Here is a 25,797-nt window from a genome sequence, read left to right as displayed (position 1 = left end):
CAGAACTTTTCATCCAAAAGCAGAATACACATTCTTCTCACTGGAAAAGAATGCACTGCACATGGAATATTCTCCAAGAGAGATCACATATTGGATTACAAAACAGCCCCCAATAAATATAAAAGAATTGAGATCATACGATACACATTTTCAGAAACTTGAAATCAACCACAAGAAAAATCTGGAAAGCCTCCAAATGCATGAAGGTTAAAGAACATCCTACTAAAGAATGAATGGGCCAACCAGGCAATTAAAGAAATTTAAAAATATATGGAAGCAAATGAAAATGAAAACACGACAGTCCAAACCCTTTGGGATGCAGCAAAGGCAGTCCTAAGAGGCAATTTGGGCCTATCTTCAAGTAACAAGAAAAATCCCAAATACAAAACCTAATCATTCACCTAAAGGAACTAGAAAAAGAACAGCAAAAAAAACAAAAAACAAAAAACAAAAAAAAAAAAAAACAGACAAAAAAAAAAAAGCCAGAAGAAGAAAAATAATAAAGATTAGAGCAGAAATAAACAATATAGAATTCAAAAAAAAAACAAAAACAAAAAAAACAAAAAAACAGAACAGATCAATAAATCTATGAGCTGGTTTTTTGAAAGAATTAACAAAATTGATAAACCCCTAGCCAGACGTCTCAAAAAGAAAAGAGAGAACGCCAATAGATAAAATCACAAATGAAAAAGAAGAGATCACAACCAACACCACAGAAATACAAACAATTATTAGAGAATACTACAAAAAATTATATGCCAACAAACTGGACAACTTGGACAAAATAGACAAATTCCTAGACACCCATACACTACCAAAACTCAAATGAGAAGAAATAAAAAATTTGAACAGACACATCACCAGCAAAGAAATTGAATCAGTTATCAAAAATCTCCCAACAAATAAGAGTTCTGGGCCAGATGGCTTCCCAGGGAATTCTACCAGACATTTAAAACAGAGTTAAGACTTATCCTTCTCAAGCTGTTCCAAAAATCCACAAATAAATAAATAAATGGAAGGAAAGCTTCCAGACTCATTCTATGAAGCCAGCATTACCTTGATTCCCAAACTAGACAGAGACTCCACTAAAAAGGAGAATTATAGGCCAATATCCCTGATGAACATGGATGCAAAAATCCTCAACACGATAGTAGCAAATCGAATTCAACAGTGTAAGAATTATTCACCATGGTTGAGTGGGATTCATTCCTGGATTGCAGGGCTGGTTCCATATTCACAAATCAATCAATGTGATACATCATATTAACAAAAGAAAGGATAAGAACCATATGATCCTGTCATAGATCCTGTCAATAGATGCAGAAAAAGCATTTGACAAAATACAGCATCCTTTCTTAATAAAAACTCAAGAAAGTCGGGATAGAAGGAACATACCTTAACATCATAAAAGCCATATGTGAAAAGCCGACAGCTAATATCATCCTCAATGGGGAAAAACTGAGAGCTTTTCCCAAGATCAGGAACATGACAGGGATGTCTACTCTCCCCACTGTTGTTTAACATAGTGTTGGAAGTCCTAGCCTCAGCTATCAGACAACAAAATGAAATAAAAGGCATCCAAACTGGCAAAGAAGAAGTCAAACTTTCATTCTTCACAGATGACATGATACTCTACATGGAAAACCTGAAAGATTCCATCAAAAAGCTGCTAGAACTGATCCATGAATTTGGCAAAGTTGTAGGATACAAAATCAATGTACAGAAATCAATTGCATTTCTATACACCAATAATGAAGCAACAAAAAGAAGTATCAGGGAATCAATCCCATCTACAATTGCACCCAAAACCATAAAATACCTAGGAATAAACCTAACCAAAGATGTAAAAGATCTGTATGCTGAAAACTATAGAAAATTTATGAAAGAATTTGAAGACACAAAGAAATGGAAAAACATTCCATGCTCATGGATTGGAAGAATAAATATTGTTAAAATGTCAATACTACCCAAAGCAATCTACACACTCAATGCAATCCCAATCAAAATTGCACCAGCATTCCTCTCAGAGCAAAACAAACAATCCTAAAATTTGTATGGAACCACAAAAGACTCCGAATAGCCAAAGTAATGTTGAAAAAGAAAACCAAAATGGGAGGCATCACCATCCCAGACTTTAGCCTCTACTACGAAGCTGTAATCATCAAGACAGTATGGTACTGGCACAAAAACAGACACATAGACCAATGGAATAGAACCCAGAATTGGACCCACAAATGTGTGGCCAACTGATCTTTGAAAAAACAGGAAAGAGTATCTAATGGAAAAAAAGACAGTCTCTTTAGCAAACAGTACTGAGAGAACTGGACAGCAACATGCAGAAGAATGAACGTGGATCACTTTCTTACACCATACATTAAAATAAACTCAAAATGTATGAAAGACCTAAACATGAGACAGGAAACCATCAAAACCCTACAGGAGAAAACAGGCAACAACCTTTTTGACCTCAGCCGCAACAACTTCTTACTCAACACATCTCCGAAGGCAAGGGAAATAAAAGCAAAAATGAACTACTGGAACCTCATCAAGATAAAAAGCTTCTGCAATGCAAAGGAAACAATCAACAAAACTAAGAGACAACCGACAGAATGGGAGAAGATATTTGCAAATGACATATCAGATAAAGGGTTAGTATCCAAAATCTATAAAGAACTTACAAACTCAACACCTGAAAAACAATCCAGTGAAGAAATGGGCAGAAGACATGAATAGACACTTTTCCAAAGAAGACATCCAAATGGCTGACACATGAAAAGATGCTCAACATTGTTCATCATCAGGAAATACAAATCAAAACTACATTGGGATAACACATAATACTGATCAGAGTGGCTAAAATTAACAACTCAGGATACAACGGATGTTGGCAAGGATGTGGAAAAATGGGAATCCAATTGCACTGTTGGAGGGAATGCAAACTGGTGCAGCCACGCTGGAAAACAGTGTAGAGGTTCCTCAATTAAAAACAGAATTATCCTACAACCCAGCAATGGCACTACTAGGAATTTATTCAAAGGGTGCACAAGTGCTGATTCATAGGGGTACATGAACCCCTATGTTTACAGCAATGGTTTCCACAATAGCCAAATAATGGAAAGAGTCCAAATGTCCATCAACTTACAGATAAAGAAGATATGGTTTATACATACAATGGTTTACTTACTACTTGACAATGAGAAAGAATGAAATCTTGACATTTGCAACATGAATAGAACTGGAGGGTATTATGCTAAGTGAAATAAGTCAGACAAGGACAGATATCATATGTTTTCACTCACATATGGAACTTGAGAAACTTAGAAGACCATAGGGGAAGGGAAGGGAAAAAAATAGTTTCAAAGAGAGAGGGAGGCAAACCATAAGAGACTCTTAAATACAGAGAACAAACTGAGAGTTTATGGGAGGGGCAGGGAAGAGGGAGAAATGGGTGATGGGCATTGAGGAGGGCACTTGTTGGGATAGGCAGTGGGTATTGTATGTAAGCGATGAATCATGGGAATATACTCCCAAAGCCAAGAGCACACCACATACACTGTATGTTAGCTAACTTGACAATAAATTATATTTAATAAAAACAAACAAAAAAGACTAACTCTACTATAGCACAACTTATCATTAAGCAACAGTAATCAAGACCATGTGATATGGGCACTGGAATAGACAAATGAACCACAGGATCAAATACAAGTCCAGAAACAGAAGCCTGCAAATGTGAACATTTGGTGTATGACCAAGACAGGACTGTAAAGTAGTAACAAAGGGCTGATTCTTTCAATAAATGAAACTGGGGGCGCCTGGGTGGCTCAGTCAGTTAAGCATCCGACTTCGGCTCAGGTCATGATCTTGCGGTCGCGAGTTCAAGCCCCACGTCGGGCTCTGTGCTGACAGCTCAGAGCCTGGAGCCTGTTTCAGATTCTGTGTCTCCCTCTCTCTCTGACCCTCCCCCGTTCATGCTCTGTCTCTGTCTCAAAAATAAATAAATTTAACAAAAATTAAAAAAAATAATAATAAATAAAAAATAAATGAAACTGCATCAATAGATATTCATATAAAATGTATGATCCCTACTTCACACCTTGAACAACTTACCAATTCCAAGTACATACTAAGTCTTTATGTAAAAGTTGAAACAATAAGCTTCTAGAACATTACATAAGAAAATATTTTCATGTTCTGAAGATAGGGAACAATTTCTTAAACAGATTTAAAAAAAAAAAAACTAACCACAAAAGAAAAGATAGAAAACTGAACTAGATTATTTTAACAGAAGACCCCATGAAGGGAGAGTTAAGAGAATGAGAGGCTGAAGACTATTGGAGATAACACTGAAATACATATAACTGACATTGTGCTCATATACAAAATATATAAAGACCTCCCACAAGTCAATAACAAAAATACAAGGAAGCCAATAAAAAAAGGGGGACAAAAGAAGTGAACCAGTATTTCAAAAAAGAAATTGCCAATGACCACAAGAATGGAGTAGATTATTACTAGGCAATTCAGTAAGAAATTGGAAACTCTGGAAAAAACAAAATGTAAAAAATGCTCATCATCTAGTAATCATAAAAATGCAAATTAAAACCATGATGAGACACTATGCACACCTATCATAATGGCTATTATTTAAAGACTAATAATACCAAATATTGGAAAGGATAAAAAGCAACATGAATTTTCCTACATTGCTAGTGGGAGTGTAAATTAACATAACCACTTTGGAAACCTGTTTATCAGTATCTACTAAATTTGAAGGCACCTAGAAATTGCACTCCACATTACATACTAACAGAACTGCACATACATGTGCACTAAAATAATAAATAAGATTACTCATGGCAGCCTTCTTTGTAATAGCCCAAAATTTGAATTAATTCAAATATCCATCATAAAATGTTAAAATACGTTGCGGTAAATCCATACAATGGAATGCCAAAGAGCAATAAAAATGAACAAACTACAAGTATATGATTAGCAAGATTAGCAAAAAACAGACATAAAAAACACACCCTGTATAATTCCATTTATGTAAAATATTTAAAACAGGCAAAATTTACCAATGGTATTAAAAAGTCACAAGAGTGGTCATCTTTGAAAAAGAAGGAGAAATTAGTGACTGGGATGGAGAATGAGGAGGCTTCTTGCACAGTGGTAATGTTCTATTTCTAGATCTGGGTGGTGGTTAAAATGGGCCTGTTCACCTTGTAATAATTCATTGAGTTTTACAATAATATATGTACTTTTCTGTAAGTAAATTATACCTCCAAATTTAGAAAATTAAAAATTAAAAAAAAAAAAAAAAAAAAGATGAAGCTTCAGCAGGTTCCACTGTCAGGTGATGGGTTCCTTTCTAGAATATAGGAGAAGAGCCAGAAGATCATTTATTAAGCTACAGAGGATCTTGAAGCTACATTCTTAAAAGTGTGTGCATTCCACTCCTGTTTAGACAGTATGAAAATCAGACAATGGCATAGATTTCTTGCTGTGTAAACCACTGCAATTAACTAAGAAAGGCACCAATCTGTTAATATGAGAAAATACTTTTTTTTTTTTTTTTTTTTTGAGGTGTGATAGTTGAGGTATTTTAGACTGGCACAATTTAAATCTTGGTAATGCCAGGAAAAATCTAAGACTTTATGTAAAAAAAGAAATATCCCATATTCCGATCACACATCAAATGCCATATCATCACACACTAACTGTGAAGATCTTGTCTATTTCAACAGAAGATACACATAATATCTTCACCTCTCTGGGGTGCTTCGCAAAGAAATCAGCACCAAGAGCACAAGAAGAATGTACTTTTCATATGGCCAGATGTTTACTCAAATTTTTGAAATGGGCAAATTTCACTGCAAAAAGAGTAACTAAGTTGATCTCTTTGAAAACAGAGTATATCCGTCTCTTAGCATATGCAGGCAATAAATTCAAATTCTAAAATAAACTCGACATATCTGTGTAAGGATCTATAAACATAATAAAAACTGCAGAAAAAAAATATCTGCTAATATACTTTCCGTTTGAATAAAACATGTTAAGGAAAAAAATTCTGCTACCATTCCTGGTCTTGAAAAAACAAAAGGTGCTATGGGATATGAATAAATACACATTGCTCCTTAAGTTGATAAGTTTCCAAGTTTAAGGACAATTTCTATTGATTTTTTTTTCTCCTAAAACAAACAACTGATGATGCAAAGAAACAGACACTGTATGTACTTCATTTTTCACTTCAATTCCACCAACAACAGTGGGTTGATTAAAAGAAACCCCTGAATGACGACTCTCAACAATCTGAGTTTGAGAAAATAAAACTCGAGAATTAAGAGTCTTTGCAGCAACCGATTACACACCTAAGTGAAATGAAAATACTTAATGAGGGGTGCTACAGAGTCCCTATCAAAAAATTCCGTATTTCTAAAACATCATTTAAGAAAAGCCATATAATCACTGGGTCAGTGAAATTTAAAATATCTTTTGAATATTCATAAGGAAACTCTAAAAATTAGACAAATAATAATTCAATCTCTAATATATTACCATTGTAAATATTTTAATCTTAAACACCCCAAATTCATGAACATTTTATAAGAAGTACAAGAACATAATTTAGATAAAATGGCGTGTATCATCCAAAAAGTTAAGATCTACTAAACTTCAGCGCGATTACAACCAGGCCCACCACTCTAACATCTGTGTATGAAATTTGTTTTATAAACAAACAGTTCTCACCATTTCTTGCTTTTGGGCTTCGTTAAGTTTTTCAGCTAATTCTTCCAAAGCCCTTTTTGTTTCAGCATCCGACCTAGGCAAAAAAAAAAAATATTTTAAGTTGGCTGTTTGAAAAAATATACACAGACAGTGAAACATACAACATGTTATTACATAATATTCTACTGCAGTGGTTCCTAAATCTTAGCAAACATATGAAATACCTGGAGGGCTTATTAAGACAGACTGCTGAATCAGTAGATCTGCAATGGGATCCAAGAATGTGCATTTCTACAAATTCCAAGTTGATGCTGATGGTGCTGATCTGGGAATTACACTTTGAGAACAAGCGCTACACTGGACCATTACCTTCAATAAACAAGTAGGTTGCAATATGCCTCATTTTAAATTAAGAAGAAAGGAAATGGGGGGAGGACTAAATGTGATCTCAAATCCTCTCTAGCAATCCGTAACCAAATTACATCAGTGTGTGCTGTACAAAGTCCGTCCTCATCAACTTACCTCCCTATTACCTTTTTTCCTAACAGATTAATAACATACATGATAAATAATGAAACAGCACTGAAAGAATTACAAATAAAACCAAAGCCTGTCTTCTCTCACACCTCCTTAACTCTGGTTCCACTCGCCACTGGCACCCATGCTCAACCACTTCCACGCTTCATTCTTTTGCTGGTTAACTCTGCCATTTTCATCTCTAGACACTTTCAATTAACTCTCTGTTTTGAAATATTTAGTTCACTGATACCCCTCTCCAATTTCAGATACATTCATTACTATTTTTAGTTTTTCTACTGGTTACCTATGTAACTTACATAATATATTTATACCTCTTATGAACTATTCCATCATAAAGAATTGATGCTTTTGGTTATGTCCTATCATGTTTCCATTTTCATCAGCTTCATACCTACATTGTTAACAGTCTTGTGCTTTTGGTTTTGTCTAGAGTTTCTTATTATCTTTTGGCCTTATATGGCCCTTATGTATCACATTATTAATATTTTTCTCTGACTTCTTACAGAATTACCTATTAAGAATCAACTCCATTCTTGTGGATTACATTCTTCTCAAAGGACACCTACTTCCTACTCTAATTTAGAGTGAATATTTCCTGGATTTGCTACATGGTTACCATTCTGGGGACTGCTTTCACCAAATCTCTGGATTAGTTTTATTATTTCTCATCACCTGTATCTTACTTTTTCTTGGTTACCATTTTACTTTACTTATGTGTTCTTAGGTAATTTACTCAGAAAGAAGTTACCCTAAAGGTAAATATTCTAAGTCTTTAAATCTCTGAAAATTTACTTGCACCTCTTTCTTGGCTTTGTGGTTCTTTGTACCACTGGACTTCCCACATCTCACTAGCTGTTCCTTCTCAAGCCACCTCTTTTGTGTATATGAGACTTCTAATACTGGAACTTTTTGGCACTAAGCCCTGTCCTTGATACTCTCCATAAAGCTGCTAGATATTACCCATTTTCAAATACCACTCCTGTATGCTCACCACTCTTAAATTTGTATCTCTAACAGACTTTTCCTTTAAGCTCCAGAGTAAACATCTAGCTGCATATATTACATCTGGATGTCTCACAAATATCTCACACCTAACATATCCAAGGCCAAACTCTTAACCTCTAGACCTGGCATATCCCTACCAGTCTTCTGGTACTCAAATCAGACATCTGGGAGTCATCCTTGGTTTATTCTCTTTACCCCCCATATCCAATCTACTGCCATATCCTGTTTCTTCAGTCTCCAAAAACCTGTCTTAAACATATCTGTGTCCATCTCCTCCTTGCCAGAATCATGGTCAAGCAATCATCTCTCACATGCTAATGCAATAGTTTCCTAACTTGCCCTTCTCAAATCAATTTTCCACATGGCATCCAAAGTGAGTTCTGAGTTAAACTTTATTAATGCTTTCCAAAAGCTTGCTTTCCAGTACATTCATTATTCATATACCTTTTGCAATAAATACCAAAAAAAATGAAAAATTAGTCATTAAATATCAATCTTTCTGAATCACAGAGAAACCTACATTTAACCTAGCAACCTCTTACCCAGTATTTTTATAAACGTAAATTAAGAATTTGTGGTACAAGTAAAGCAGAATTGGATCCGGATATCTTCCTCATCTATTCACAAGAAAGTTAAGTCACCAATTTCACAAGAAACTTGACTTCTAGTTTGGCTTAAATAAAGTTTCTCTGCCTCACACACGCCTCTGGATCACACAAACTATTACCAGATGGTACCAGCTCATGGATCAGAAGATCCCCAGTCTACCACTGCACATCCAAATGACCACTGAAACCAATTAACGAAATCAAACCTGCAATTTCTCCTGGGTCTTCCAACAGTTCAAATTCCTGAAATTCATGTTCCTAGTGCTTAATTTGTACCCTTTCTTCAAATGTGTAAAAGCTACACAATAAAGCAATCCAAGAACAGACTATACTAGAATGTTGACACCATTTTGCTTATTTTATCAACTTGTCAAAAATAAATACCTAGTTTTAAGTTAACTAACAAATACTGGTTTAAAAGAATGACAATACAACTCCATAATACAGCTCAAAATTCAGGAACTTAATTTCTTTATTCATACCCGCTATATATGAAAATGATCTTGAACCACAGGGTGCTGTAAGTGGTAAAGACCATACACTCTGGGGCCGTAATGCCTATACCTGAATCCTGACTCTACCACATACCCCATTTGAACTCCAACAAGCTGAATTACTTCATCTCTCTACCCTTTTCCACATCCAAAAAATGGAAAAAATAATGATGATTACCTCATTAGGGTTGTTATAAGAATTAAATCTAAATCTGGCAAGAAGTAAGTGTTCCATAATATTAACTACTAATAGTAGTAATAGTAAGGTCTTTAATTCTTATTACTAAATTTCCTATGTTCCTCATTTAAAAGCAGGTAAGTTATACAGAGTACAGTTGATAATCACATATTTAACATTTATAGCTTTGACCCTTTTTGAGACAGCAACAAAAAACTGGTGTATGGAATGATTTTGTTAGATGGAATGGGAGTTAGCAAGTGAACTTGGTAAACAAATTTCAATTCAGCTTTGTTGTTCCCCCATCGCTGCTCTAGAGAAGAACTCTGGAGAGTCACTCTAGAGACTGACTCTAGAGAAGGATAAAGACTTTGGTTTCCTGTAAAAATATGGCCTCCAAATGAAAGCCAACTGTCACTGCTAATGATGAAAATGAAAAGACAGTGAGGAAATTTTAAATAAAGTGATACTTGCTGGGCACTACATAAAATTGACAAAACTGCAGAGCTGGCAAATATAAACTACTCACTTTTGAAGATTTCAACTGAAAACTAAAATACTGGATTCTACAATGGCTCATGTTGACAAATGCCAAACTATGCTTTTTTTTTTTTTTTTTTTTAAGCTTCACTGTTGGTGATCTGGTCTCCATCTCTGTTTCTCTCTCTGTCTCTCTCCAACTATTTGCAAATCAACCTCTTTGCTAAGGTCTCACAATGTATCTCTCCATAATGGCAGTACTCCAGTGCAGTAAGTTAACATGTTTTTAAAAATATGAATTTAATTTGTCTAACACTGAGTCACAATACATTCTAAATTCAAAGGATTTTAAACTGTTCTATTAATAAATTTTAAAATACTGGTATAAAAACAGCACTGTTTTTGAATTCATGCAAACATATCAATTACAGAACTTATTATGTTCTTCTAATAACTTATGCCTCCAACAAAAACCATATTCTGCTTTTACCGGCTTCTTCTGGCAAATTCCCGATTGAAATCGTCTCCAAGCCGAACTTGTTCACTGCTGAGGTCTCGGAGGGACTGATGAAAAGCATGAAACTAGTAAAAGCAAAACATAGTTATCCATTTAGGATTCTGTTTAATTCTTCCATGAAGAGGAAGAGCTTACTTTTTGCTGTAATGCCCAAATTTCATGTTAATAAAACAAAATAAATGTCTATTCTGAAACATTTTTCCAAAGAAAAGCAACTTTTAAAAAGTTATATATAACATTAACCATCACATCCTCTATAGTACACTAATTCCAGTCCTTTTAGATACCCCCTCCCCCCTCAAAAAAAGAGGTCGGTAAACTTTTCCTGTAAAGGGTACAATAGTAAATATTTCAGGCTTTCAGGATATATAAACTGTCAAAATTAGTCAACACTGTCATTTTAGCACAGAAGTAGCCATAAACAAAGGAGCATGGGTGGCGGTATTACAAAAGAACCCTATTCAACTGGACCACATGCCATCGTATGCCAACCCATGCTGCAGAGAAACTCTTGCCCACATGCACCAGGAACCATGTACAAGAATGTTTGGAGCAGCACTGTTCACAATGAAAACGCTGAAAACAAACACAAAGTCCATTAAGAACGGAACATATATAAATTGTGATATGTTCTCCCAGTGGAGTATAACACAGCAATAAAAATGAAATGATCAAACCTAAGTACACATTAGTAAGGCTATAATGTCAAAAACATAACATCAATTGAAAAAAAGCAGAAGAAGATATACAGTATTATTCTATTTGTATAAAGTTTACACACAGGGAATACTAAACAAGATGTATGTATTATAATTTTTTTTTTTTTTTTAAGCAAGAGAATGGTTATTATAAAAGTCAGGATAGTTGATAGCCCTGGGGAAAGGGGAAGTGCAAAAGAGGCTTTAGGGGTATAATAATGCTTGGATTCTTGGCCTGGATGGTGGTTACATAGATTTTCATTTACATTATTGTACTTTTAATTGTAAATATGTATACCATATATGTATCTGTATACTATAATTTACAATAAAAAAAAATATTTAAGTTATAGAGATTTGCAGAAACAACAAATCAATCCATTTCAACAAATGTACATTGAGCAACTAATCAGTGCCAGCAACTGTGGTAGGAAATAAGGGGTTCAGAATTTAACATGGGATATAGACATGCAAACAAATGACAAATGATGTGCAAAACATTACGGAAAACACACTGTCTGGGCGCCTGAGTGGCTCAGTTGGTTAAGCATCCAACTCTTGATTTCAACTCAGGTCAAGATCTCACAGTATGTGAGTCTGAGCCTTGCATCAGGCTCTGCACCATCAGTGCTTGGGATTCTCTCTCTCCCCTGTCTCTCTCTCTGCCCCTACCCCACTTGCTCTCTCAAAATAAACAAACTTAATTTTTTTAATAAATAAGAAAGTACACTATCACATGTAGCTAAAGGTCATCTTAAGAAAAGAGACTTAAAATAAGGAAGAACAATTAAAAAGGAGTGGAGGTAATACAGTGGATGAAGAGCAGACCATTCACTTAGGTTTTGCAATGATTTTCCAGTTTTGCAAACCAGAATCCTAGGACTCATCCTTGACCCCTCCTTTACAATCATTCTCCCCCTCCCCAAATGGTCATCTGATTTTCAAGACCTTTCATTTTACCCACCAAATAGCTTTTAAGTCTACCCTACCTTCTCTCCAACTCCATTTATCCTAATCCAAGTAACCACCATCTCACACCCACAACACAACAATATCCTCTTAACTGGATTGCCCACACTGATTTCATTTTCTACATGAGAGGTGTTATGATCTTTTCAAAATAATTGTTATCCCCTTACAAAAACTATGCATAGTCTTGGTCCTTCATACTTCTTCAGCCACATGGGCTTTAAGTTGCCCTAGGTGTTAGCTTCCTTCCTATCAAGGTATTTGTTCTACCCAAAATGACTCACTCAACTTTCAGATTTCAGCTCAGCCTTTCTTCAAGAAGCCTCCCCTGACCCTATGCTTACTGTTTAGTATGCATCTCAGCTCACAATTATGGATGCATCTGTGTACTTATTTAATATCTAGCCCCTCCCCTTAGATTACAAACTCCACAAAAACACAAGGTCTTTGCTTATCTCTATTCCCAAGCACAAGCACTGTCCCAGAACAATGGCACTAAATAAACAGAATGGAAAAGTAAATGAACAACGTTAGGATATTGTTCTCTGCTCTAGGCTTAATCATACAATACACGCTAGTAAGTTGCACCTACCAAAAAAAACCAAAACCCACACAGTAAAGGAAAAGTTTCTACAAGGGGACATCTCATGCACTTGGTTCTGTTATCTCTATCTTAATCTGTAACAAGCAAAAGCTACAGGTGAGTATCCTGACAAGCTCTGAGGCTGCAATCCTGAAACCACCAAAACAAAAACCTCAAAGTCAGCAACATCCTCTAGCTTTTGTCTAATTAATTTAGCTACACAAAGCAACAAGAAACATTTTTTCGGCTCTTGTATGGAAGCTTAAAGAAGCAGAAAAAGATATATGTCCTTAGAATGAATACTTCCAAAATCTTTACTGAATACATGAAATACATGGAAAGAGTATGAAATTTCTTGCTTCTAATTAAGTAACTCCACCAATGATTCAACAATCAGAAAAATACCAATGAAAAAAATCAATAGGTTAACCACACAAGGACTAACTTGTTTACACTAAACCAAAATTAGCAAAATAGAAAGTAGCTGACTTAGCAGGGCTTACCGAAGAATGAGCCACCTGAACAAGGAAATAAAACATTGTCCAAAACTAAACTCATTTTTAAATATTCTACAAAACATAATCCTCCAGAACAAAGTACAAAATAAATGATAATTAGTACACTGAAAATAAGATAGTTTACTTGGTTTAAAAAGAAAAGAAAAAAAAAAAAAAAAAGATAAAAGCAGATTACAGACTAGTACAAAGTACCTGGCCCATGTCGTCAGTCTCCCGAACAAATCGGACACCAGTTCTGGACCTAATTCGTTTACTCCCCTGCTGATCCCCATAGTCCTTGAGAGGTGAGGTAGGTGGAAAACGGTAGCTCTCTTTAGAGATGAAACAAAAAGGAGAGAATAAAAACATGTAGGAGAAGAAACGTGTAAAATTTTGCTCAGAAAATATACATCAGTCATGGATATATACACACGCCCTAACCCAGACTATTTCCCAAGTATCTTGCTAAAGCCACAAAGTGGCACTCATCTTGTTCTGAAAGCAGATAAAATGAGCAACAGAAATAACACAGAAATAGAAAATATCAAAAGTTCTAATTTGCTATACTTTTCAAATAAGCAATATATTCTTTTAAAAATAATAAATTGGAAAATAAAAATAACTTCTCTCTCTAAAACATAACTTAATACCAATAAAATAATTTTTCCAACAAAGTAATCTAAAATCTGAACATAGTTTAAAAATCAATAAAAACTACATAAAAAAGATTAGCTGGTTGTGTCCAATTTTTAATCCTTATTATCATGATCAATAGCATTATTAACAATGCAAGTTGCTAATATTCACTTCTATCTAAATCACCTCTCTTCACTGCATACTTTTCTATTCATATGTGAGCTCAGTGCTGTAGGAAAGTTATTAAGTAGGATTAACTACAGGCAAACCAAGTGTTATCAGCTTTAATCTAGCCATTGAAATCTAGCTGCACACCAAAGATAAAATTCACCTGTTTTTAACAAGTGTCATAGGATATTTCTTAATCAGACTTTGAAAAACTGTGAAGCTGGGACAAGACTTCTAATCGAGAAAGTATGACACACAGTAAATCCTATTTGTGTGTTGCTTTTGATTAGAAGCAGACAATTAAATTCAAGTTTTGTCAGGTAAAACCCTCTGTGGTCTACGGAGTCTGAGAACAAAAGTAATAGAGTAACAAAGTCTCACTGAACACACTTCAAATTAGGCACCATAAAATAACTGACGACTGCATCTTCTAAACATCATTTTATGATTTTATGTATGGGTTCTATTTCTCTAAAGATTAAATGCATTCAATATGTACTTCAGGAATATCTGTAAAACAAAACAAAACAAAACAAAAAGGGGGGGGGCTTCAAAACATCTCTGAAGAGTTTACCTGTCACAGTGCCACCATCGAGGTCACTTGCACTCAGACTTGTAACAGAAATACTTCTCCCTCCTGAGTTTCTCAATAAACGCTGACTCCGCAATTGGCCTATTGATTGTTCCAAGCTTTCTTTTAACTAAATTAAAGAATATAGTGAAGGAAAATTTATTCTCTTTAAACAACTCCAAATACAAACAGACAAGAGATTTTTAAAGCTATTTCAGAAAAATCTGACTTTCCAAAGAGACTTTATATCCGAAAAAAATTTGAAGTAAGTTATGTTAGGAAATAGAAACATAGTAAACATAAGTATTCTAGAACCAATTCTAACATCTGGTTTTAAATAACATCTGTTGCTACCTATTCCATCTTTCTATTAGCAGAATGTGAAAGAGATGTCTCCAGATAAAATGTTTAATGTATGTGCCACCCATGCTTAGAAACGTAAGAAGGCCAATGTGTCTGAAAGGAGAGTCTTCCTCTCTTGTAAACATTCCTTTAGAAGCCCCAGATCTGTAACAAACAGGAAACTGACCAGCTCTTAGAGTGACTGCTTCTATTAAAATCATGTGCACTGTCCAATTGTGTATCAGAACATTTTTTAAATTCTTGATTCAAAGACTTCAAATCCCAGAAAACTATGTGGTCAGATGTCAAATTGTTAATACATACTAGGGATTACAGTTGTCCAAATGCTCTCTTCAGATTATTAGGGAGTCAGCCAACAGGGGTTATAAGAAAACATCTTTTAGACCTAAAAGGCTGTATTAAATAAAAAGACACCAAATACAAAGAATAATGTCCAGAGCCGTACCCAGCTACAGACCTGAAAAGAGGTTTCAAATGAAACCCAAGGGAACAGAGATTAAAGCTGAAGAAAATCCACATACCCTGAATTGCTAGGAATTCAGAACCTGAAAGTCTAGGCATCCTATCCAAGGATAAATAAAACATAATATTAATAATGAACTGATCCATAGAACAAGTCACCCATAACTCTTTAAAGAGAATGTCAAAAAAACTGATTGAGAGGAGAGGGTTTCCTAAATTCAGCCAGAATTAAAGAGTAGAACATCACTTATGAAGAAAACGAGTTGTTTCCTTGGGGAACTGTGCAGAAAAAAAGGTAGCCTCCATTGAAGGGAAAGCACAAGATGAAACACAAGAATATGAATCACAAATGAGCAAACCCTTTCATTTTTGGTTATCTGGCTTTAGCTCTGCTAGAAAACCAAGGTTAAAATTCTGGATTAAAAGAAATAAAATTTCAAGAATGTACCTCTAATGTTCTCATTTCGGGGGGGGGGGGGGAGGCTAATTTTCCCCCTACTTCTCTAAATTGGGATCTACATACCCAAACCACCCTGCCTGTGCATTCACTAGCTATAGAACCCAGCCTATTAATCCAGAGAAATAAACAGATGAGGCCCAGGAAAACAAGGTCGACCTTGAGAGTAATTTATACATAAGTAACATTAAATCTAACATGTAAGTAGACCAAAGTATTTACACAGTGAACACAAAACAGTGTATCAATAACCCAGGGTAAGCTCCAAATAAAATAAAACCATGTTAAGAAGCTCAAATCTAAACTATAACATGAAAAATGGACTGGAAATGTAAAATGACTTTAGATCACACAAGTTAGTGACAGAACCAGCTCTATTAACTTTTTCTTGTTTATCTTTATTATTCACATTTTTCAAGTGAAGCCTGATGTTGTTATCCTTTTAGAAGCAAAGTCAGCTGCTGTTTCTTATTACTGCTCTTTTTGTGAGTTGTCTGCCCTTTTAAGCTCTAGTTATTAAGATTTTCTGTTTGACTATGATTGTTAATGTCTTTACTGTGATATGACAATGTGAAGCTTTACTTGTAGTTATCCCATCTTTGACCCATAGAGATCACGGAACCTGTACCTCGGTATCTTCCCTGTTATAAATTCTCAGCCATCATCTCTTCAAATACTGTTTCTGCCCCTTTCTCTCCTCCCTCTCCTTCTGAAAATTGAGATATATTCAAGCTATCTTTTTACCAAATCCCATATGTCATCGTTTTCTGAATTATTTGGTTCTTTCATTCATCCATTTTTCTTTTTGGATACCTTATGCTGGCCTATCTTCCAATTCAATTGTAAATGGGATCTATTCCTTGATTTCTCTTTCTGTTGTTTCATTATCGGTGTATAGGAATGCAGCTGATTTCTGTGCATTGATTTTATATACTGCGACTTTGCTGAATTCATGGATCAATTCCAGCCATTTTTTGGTAAAAAACAGCTATTTAACCTATACTTAACAGGATTGGTTTTTATTTATTTGGTATTTTAGTTATATTTTTCAGTTTCTGTAATTTTCATTTGGTTCTTTTTTTGGGGTTTCCAATTCTTTGTCAAAATCCTCAATCTTGTCTTTTAATTTCTTGAACAGGTTAATCAGATTTTTTTTTTAATATTAGCATGTATGTTTCTATTGTCTGTTTTTTCCCTTGATTTTCAGTCACCTCTTGTATTTTCTTATGCCTGATTATCATGTCATAGACATTGTATATGAAAAATTGTGGAGATTATTTGAAACTCTAGATGATATCTTCCTTCAGAAGAGATTTGGTTTTTCTTCTAGGACAAAGTCAGGCTAGAATCACCAGGAAACCGAAACCACCTTAATCTAGTTAGGAACCAAGATGACTGAAAACTGGGCTTCTGCTCCCACCAGGGCTGGTCTATTTTTCAGTTCATCTCTTCTCTCATTTTCACCTCATCATTTTTCCTACACTATCACTCTTTCGGGTCTCAAATGAAAGCTGGAAGATTCCTAAATTCTAGTTTTGGTCTCCCCGGCCTCTTCAGTCTATTGATAGCTTTCATCCTACCCTCTCTGCTTCTAAGCAATCTCTTTTGAAATCAGCTACTAACTTAAGAGAAGAGTCCCAGATGCAGGACTCCTTCTAGACTTCCATTTTTGCCAGAGCTTTACCAGACCTAGACTATAAAGTTCCCCACAGCCTTGGTTGTTCTCTGCTAGATTCACAGTCACAGTATTATTTTTTACTTCATTTTTGGTATTATAGAAGAGACAGAGCAAGCACATGAGCAAGGCAGATGGGCAGAGGGGGAGGGAGGGAGAGAAGGAGAGAATCTTAAGCAGACTCCATGCTCAGCGCAGAGCCTGACATGGGGCTCAATCCCATGACCCTGGAATCATGACCTGAGCCGAGATCAAGAGTCAGATGCTCAACTAACTGAGCCACCCAGGTGCCCGCCTCTTTTTTTTTTTTTGCTTTTCTAACTGTTCTAAATAGGAGAGTTGATCCCAAATAATCTTATCTACTGATGCCAGAAGGAGAACTTGCCAGCATCCTTTTTATGTGGGTTTATTTGCTAACAAATCCTAAGCTGTAACTAAAAGCTGATGAATAAAATGAATTTATACACACATTCTCACACACACACACACACACACACACACACACACACACACACACACTTCCTAGTAACAAAAACAAAACCCCACCATGGAACCATATGGAAAATAGTACAGAATAAGACAAATGATACATTACCCTAAAATCTAGAAGTAATAACAAATGTTGGAAATTTATAAAAGGTTAGACCAATTATTTGGCAACCTCATTTTAAAACTCTAAAAAGATATCATAAGCCACTGAACAGATAAACAGGCTGATATATAAAAAAACAAGAACTATAATGTAAATGGTAAAAGGTAAACATTTTTTAATTACTCCTACAAATATGGCAAAAACAGATCCTAAGATACAAAACTAAAAATGTAATAGAATTAAAATCTACATTTCAAGTAGGAGTAACACAAGAGATACTGCACAAAATCTAATCATGATGTATGAAGCCAATAACTCTTAAAACACAAAAACAAAGAGATAAAGAGATAATGATATTATGAAAGTTGTTCCATATTCTTTAGGATTTTAACCCTTAACTAGATGCAAAAAGCAGGCCCAACTTGAAATTAAATGAAAAAACAAAACAAAGCAACAAAAAACAAAACAAAACAAAAAACACTAAACAAAAAAAAAAAAAAATACTAGTAAAACTCATTTAAGATTTACTATGATGGATGATGTCTTTTTGCTGAAACTAAGTAACGCTCCCCACAAGACTATGGTACAGACTGCAATGGTACAGGTTCTAAGAGTTTAGCATCACTATCTCTATACATACCAAGCGATGCCTCCATTTTCACCCAATTTCCCCTATCTGAAATACTTATAAGCCCCGCATCCCAGAACATGTTATGGCGCATTTTTTTCACCTCAACTTGACATAAATGTATTACTTACATTTTAAGTCTATTCGCTTATCTCCTTTCATTTGATGTTAGAATAAAATAATTGAAGCATTACTACTATGTACTGGGATAAATACAAATGAAACTTGGTCGCTGAAACTGAAGGGCAATTATAAGGTAGTTTATCCAAATTGTCAAGACATGCCTTCAAACTCAGAAGTCAAGAGATCTCCCTCTAGGAAATGATGAAATAATTTGAGCATCAATAGAAATATGAACTACAATGGATTCAAACACTTCAAATACTCATAAATATGTGAGTTGATAATCCTCAAAGAGAAAAAAAGTCCTTGGTCACTACTTTTGAGTAGGAAACCAACTCATTATTTTGCCAACTAGTAAATAAATGAAATTTTGTAAAACATAAGCTTTTAGATTACCATTAAAATAAAAATATCAAACTTTAAAATTCTCATAGAGCTCTGTAAGCTCTGTGAAGACTCTATTTGGAAAAACTCTAATCAGAGGGGCTCCTGGGTCGCTCACTCAGTTAAACGTCCAACTCTAGATTTCAGCTCAGATCATGATCTCACGGTTCCTGAGTTTGAGCCCCACATCGGGCTCCACGCTATCAATGAGGAGCCTGCTCAGGATTCTCTCTCTCCCCCCCTCTCTGTGCCTTTAAACTTTAAAAAGAAGGAGGAGGAGGAGGAGGAGGAGGAGGAGGAGGAGGAGGAGAAGGAGAACTCTAATTAGAGACAAAAATAGAAGGCAAGTTTAATGAACTGGAAAAGAGTGTATAACTCAAAAGGACTAACTATATTGCAAACCAAGTCTATGAAAGGAGATCATCCAGGCACCAATGGGTTCTCTAAATAAGAGGTGTGATTGGTTAAAAACAAAAACAAACAAACAAACAAACAAAAAAAACACATGATTCAGAAAGTCCAGAGGGAAGCCTAGCAGTGATTTCCTCAGCTATGCTGCTTCTGCTCCTATCCATATATTTCACACCATATCAGATAATAACTCTAGCATACTTTCGTTAGAGGATACAATAAGACAATGTACGTAAAATAATTAGAATAATGCCTAGGAAGATTAGTTTGCTCAGTATAAGGTAGTGTTTGTTATGGCAGTTGTAGGCAATCGAGGGACCCTTGAGTAGCAGCAGCGTCAATATTCCCACTCTCAGTCATGTCTTTATAATTCCACATATAACTCCTCCATAATATGATTCAACTTTCACTCCCAGCATGATCACTTTCCATCTCATTGTTGCACTGTTAGCCAATCCCTTTATTATTTGTTGTTCTTGTAAAATGGCAAACTGGTTTATCATTAGAAGACAAGGAAGTAACACAACCGTGTGTTTTATTACCTACGACCAATCAGCAACAGACTTCAAAAGCAGTGATCTGCTATTTACATAGTAATATGTGAATTGAAGAACTAGAAGCAAAGTTTGAACTTTTCGCAGTTACTCACAGTTAATAAACTTTGTTAACTGAAATTCAAACTGTGCTGTTTAGGGACTGGTGTTATTTGAACAAACTGGGGTAATGGAACTCACGCACAGCCAAACCATGCAATCAGAACTGCCCGTATTTACTTTTCAGGGTCCTCAAACGGCTGCTCCAGGCATCCAGTAGCGGTTTTAAAGCAGTATTCAGCAAAGAATATGTTAACTCTATCTACCGGGGACCAGCAACTCTGGTCTGCTTTTTTAGGTTAAAAATACTGACTTTCCAAAATTTGTAAGAGCAAATTTCTTGACCAGTCCCTAGGAAGGTAAAGTTTCCAAGCAATAGTAAACAGCTAGGAAACTAGGCATCAACTCCACCAACACTATCAGAAATACCTAAGAAATAAGCCATTCAATAAAATTAGGCTTCAATATGGGAAGATGAGATGTATCAACTTTTTTGGTAAATATATGGCAACAGTAACTGCTTCACTAATAGTGTATCTCACAAATTCACATTCTCTAAAAAACTAATTCTATCCTTGACTATGTTCACTGTGAGAGGGGGGAAAATAATCACACAAAAAATAGTCATTAGGAAATTCTTAAAAGATATTTACCATTATTCTAGAGACCATAATAGAAATACACAAGGGATAGTGATTATTCATACACAAATATACTAGCTATCAGTCATCAACTAATTACCTTCCACACAAATAAAAACACAACTGAAGGTGGAAAAAAAAAAAGCCAGCAATAACCTTGGTAAAAGTTATAAACGCTGCACTTTAAAGTAGGCCTTGAATTCTGGAAACTATGTAAAGATTCCATTCAGTTTCTTCAGGTACTTTTTTTACTCTAAGTTGTCTCTTATTTTCATACTAAGAAAATATGTCCCCTAACATAACATAGATTATACAGAAATGCATGCAAATTTGGTCAGGTATGGATAACTGCATTGACTTAGCTACATAGTTCAGCAGAAATTAGAAATATCTAAATATTCTGCTTAATGACTTAGTTTTATTTTCACCTAACACTAAAGAGTCAGTATTCAGCAAACATTCACAACATATATAGCACTGGTGACCACAGAAACAGTGTTGTAAGTTCAGATATGTCTATAATAATGACATCAAAAAATTAAAGTATTTCTATTCACACATGTTAGAGGTCAGCTTGGCAAAAATGCAGGGTAAAAGTAGAGGCAGAAAAGATGTCGTTTTAAAACTTCTGTCCAGGATAATGATGTCATCCATGGGCACTTTAAGTGCTTTTATGCCTGGCTTTCCTTCACTGACTATTTTTCTACACAATGCCAAAGTTTACCTGACAAGAGACTACAAAATACATTGGTTGTAGAATTAATCGTATCAGCTCTATTTTGGTTCCTCACAGTCTATTTGTCTTCTACTATTAAAACAAGAAGGAAGAGGAGGAAGGGGAGGAGAAGAGTTTTAAAAAATTAAACAAGAGTGAAAATTTATGGTTTGCATATTTTTCCAGTCCCACCATCTGTTGCTCAAATGTATTTTTAAAATGGTTGCTGCTATCTTATTTTTTATTTACCAAAAGATCATTAGCTCCAGCTGCTTTGCCTAACCTCTCTCCATATGCTGATTTATGGAAATATAAGCCCATAATAGTATTCCTGAAATTGAAAAACTCCCTTTCAAAAATACATCATTTTTATTTATGTAACTATTTTATTTTTAAATGAAATCCCATATATTCAAAGCCCGTATACCACTACATTCTAATAATTTTGAAAGTATTCAAAAAATATTTGTATATAATATTTTGATGTTAATAAATGAGCACTCATGGAAGATGGAGTGTGCTCTTATTAGCATCTTAGTGTATTATGAGTGGACAGACATATTCATGAACACAAGATAGACAAAAACTAATCTTACGTACGTTGTCTAATTTAGCATATACTTTGAAGTCAAAATAATCAGACATACATATCCCTGTGAATGTCGCAACACATTATGTTGTTTATACACAAATGAAACTGAGCCTGGGCCCAATGAATTCAAAGAAAGGAAAATACTGAGTGCCTAGAATGTACCACGTACTACATTAAGAACACAGCAAACAAGGAGCGCCTGGGTGGCTCAGTCAGTTAAGCATCTGACTTCAGCTCAGGTCATGATCTCACAGCTCGTGAGTTACAGCCCCACATTGGGCTCTATGCTGACAGCTCAGAGCCTGGAACCTGCTTCAGAGTCTGTGTCTTCCTTGCTCTCTGCCCCTCCCTGACTTGCACACGCACACACTCGCTCTCTCTCTCAAAAATAAACATTAAAAAAAATTTTTAAAAAAAGAACACAGCAAATGCTTCAAGGTAGGGATTATCAGATGAATTAAAGAAACAACAGAAACATGAATGTTTAGCAAGTTTCTAAACAGTGTGACTGTGTGACCACTTCAATAAATGTTAGTTATAATGAGGGATATATAACTATGTTCATTTTTCAGATGATGAAACTCAAGTTTAGAAAAGTTTAATAACTTGTCCAAAGTCAATGAAATGGTTTCTAGTGGAAAAATCAGGATTAAATTTCAAGTCTGACTCCAGAGTCTACATTTCTCCATTACCCTCAAAGCAAAATTCTGTAAAAATTATTCTCCTGTCCAGCAGTTTCATGAAGGACTTAGTAATATAATTTTAAATATACTCCAAGAACCTAATTCTTAAGATCCAAAATATATTTATAAAAAAGTCATAACAGAATTTGTTTGATTATAATTTCTTACCCATAGACTCTTACTACTTAACTTTAACGTTATTAAAAGACTGAACAAGTCTCACCTTCAGGACAATTACGAAAACTCAGCCAGAAAAAAAGGGCAGATACCATTAGCTTTGGGATATTACAAGTGGTTTGTGCCTGGCCCTCAACCATTACCATTATCATTCTGGGATGTCACTAAGTATATTGAGAAGTGAAACCCACTGAATAGAACAAAAAAACCTCCACTTTTTATTTAACATTCAAATTTCCAAAGTCTATATGCCAGATGGTAGTATCCTATTACTCTCAAAAGGAAATTTTAATCAGAGTACTTAATTAGAAGAGAAATTACATATGAATGCAAGTCTCCTAAGTTCTAATTTCATATTACTATATCTTCACCAATCTGATATTATGATATTTTCAACAATCTTTACTTTTTTTTTTTTTAATTTTTTTTTAACGTTTATTTATTTTTGAGACAGAGAGAAACAGAGCATGAACGGGGGAGGGTCAGAGAGAGAGGGAGACACAGAATCCGAAACAGGCTCCAGGCTCTGAGCAGTCAGCACAGAGCCCGATGCGGGGCTCGAACTCACGGAGCGCGAGATCGTGACCTGAGCCGAAGTCGGACGCTTAACCAACTGAGCCACCCAGGTGCCCCAACAATCTTTACTTTAAAATATGAACTTAAAAAGCCTGCTGATTTGAATCAAGACAATTGTATTTTTCTTTTATAACCAATATTAACTACTGGAGTCTCAGCTACAGTCCAAATTTCCACTGCAAAAGGTATTAACTTTTTATGTTGAATATTCTTTCTTGAGGGCATTCCATTTTTACAGTATTAACACAAAAACAGACCCCATTCTCTCATGAATAGGAATGCACAGTTTTAGAAATATTTTAAATACTAAGCTTATCAATTGCACTATTTAATACGGGAGTATAATATATTCCAAATCTTCACAGTAAGCTTTCAAATAAAACCTTCCCCACAGGTCCCCTTTTGCCCAAATGTTCCCAGACCTCCCAAGAAATTTACAGCATGAGAAATAATGCAAATTGACACTTCGTAAAGTCAAGAAGTTCATTGGGCCCAAAGACCCTGAGACATACTATCAACTAAATACAGCTCATTTGGAATGGCTGCAAAAAAGGCTAGTTAAAAAAAAAAAAAAAAAAAAAAAAAAATCAGTGGTTGTTATTTAGGAGGAAGGGAAAAATTGATGCTGATGTAGGCAAGTTGCAGAACCCACATATTGCCTAAGTGGCAGCTAGACCTGCCAACTCTGACAATCTGTCAATGCCGATTCTAGCTCAGTGCCAGATTTCTTCCCAATTCTATTTCTCTATTTGTCTCACCTAACTCTCATTCTGGACATTGTATCAGCTGTAACATTAATGACTTGTGTGACAGTGGGTTTCTGCTGTTCAGTCAGTTAAAATAATCTCTAAAATGTAGTTTAGCAACATAAAGTATTTAGCCCTTCAAACTTTGAATCCAAAATCCCAATCTTCAGAAATATGAACTCCAGCATCACAAAAATGTGAGCAACCATGACTCAGTGAGGTAAATGAATCCTGATGCTGAGCTTTGGGATAACAGCCTATCCATGGGTCTGTTGCTAACTAGCTGTGAGACCATGGGCAAGTTAGCCAGCATTCTGTGCCCCAGTGTTTTTATCTTGCAAATGAGGATAATCAAAGTACCTACCTAACGGAATTATTGAGAGAACTAAATGAGTTAATATACAAAAAGTGTCTGGGATATACTAAGCATATGGAGAAATTCCCAAAGAGACCAAGAAAAGGAAGGTGCTGCTTCTCTAGAAGGTCCTACAGACCCATCGCTGATGCTTTAACACTGCTCAACTCCTCATAGAGAGACCTTCACATTTAAGGAGCAAAAAATAAAATACAGGATTGGAGGTTATAAAGATTCAAGGGAAAAAAGTGAAATGATGTATATATTTCAAGTAAACGTCATCAAAAAAGTGACCGGACTCTTGATCTTAGGCTTTACAAACCAACAGGAGTAATTCTCACAGTTCTCTTGTTGGGGAAGATCATCTCAGGAGGGAAACGCTACATCAAATGTTTAGATTTCCTCTCAACTTCTGTAAATTATGTTCACAAAGTTAAAACCCAATAAAACAAATATTAAATACGCACAGATATACACGAACACATGACTTATCCATTTCATAAGGTGGAGCAACAGAATCATTTATAAAATCTAAGTTAATAAAAATTCTTGTCTTCCCTATAGCAAGCAAATTGGTCTCGCTTTACAGAAAGTCTCTCGTATTTCAAAAAAGAAATGTTAATTTCAACAAGGCAATGTATATTTAGCATAGAGAAATTTTTAACAGTTAAATAGTGGATTAACTAAAAAAAAAAAAAAAAAAAGTTTAAAAAAAGGGGGGTGGCGCCAGGGTGGCTCAGTTGGTTAAGCTCCAACTCTCGATTTCAGCTCAGGTTATGATCTGAGATCAAGCCCTACAGGGGTCTCTGAGCTGAGCACAGAGCCTCCTTGAGATTCTTTGTTTCCCTTTCCCTCTGCCCCTCCATCACTCACATGTGTTCTTTCTCCCTCTTGCTCTCGAAAGAAAGAAAGAAAGAAAGAAAGAAAGAAAGAAAGAAAGAAAGAAAGAAA

The 25,797-nt window shown here is 35.2% G+C and overlaps 1 protein-coding gene across 6 annotated transcripts in view; it reads right to left on the bottom strand.

Moving 5' to 3' along the window:
• The window catches only part of CEP128 (centrosomal protein 128), a 385,312-nt gene that overhangs the window by 338,709 nt on the left and 20,806 nt on the right, over positions 1-25,797 (bottom strand). For all 6 annotated transcript variants that reach the window (XR_007453647.1, XM_049612400.1, XM_049612398.1 and 3 more), the window contains 4 exons: positions 14,677-14,803; positions 13,512-13,630; positions 10,525-10,616; positions 6,751-6,823 (listed from right to left, as the gene is read on the bottom strand). Coding sequence is in view for 5 of the 6 variants with exons in the window: in XM_049612400.1 (XP_049468357.1) it covers positions 6,751-6,823; positions 10,525-10,616; positions 13,512-13,630; positions 14,677-14,803 (411 nt within the window). In the remaining variant the exon portion in view is untranslated. The remainder of the gene's footprint in view (positions 1-6,750; positions 6,824-10,524; positions 10,617-13,511; positions 13,631-14,676; positions 14,804-25,797) is intronic.

This window comes from Panthera uncia, assembly GCF_023721935.1.
Source record: "Panthera uncia isolate 11264 chromosome B3 unlocalized genomic scaffold, Puncia_PCG_1.0 HiC_scaffold_1, whole genome shotgun sequence".
Lineage (NCBI taxonomy): Eukaryota > Metazoa > Chordata > Mammalia > Carnivora > Felidae > Panthera > Panthera uncia.
The sequence above is the reverse complement of the archived record's forward strand: the minus strand, read 5'-3'. Positions and strand labels throughout refer to the sequence as shown.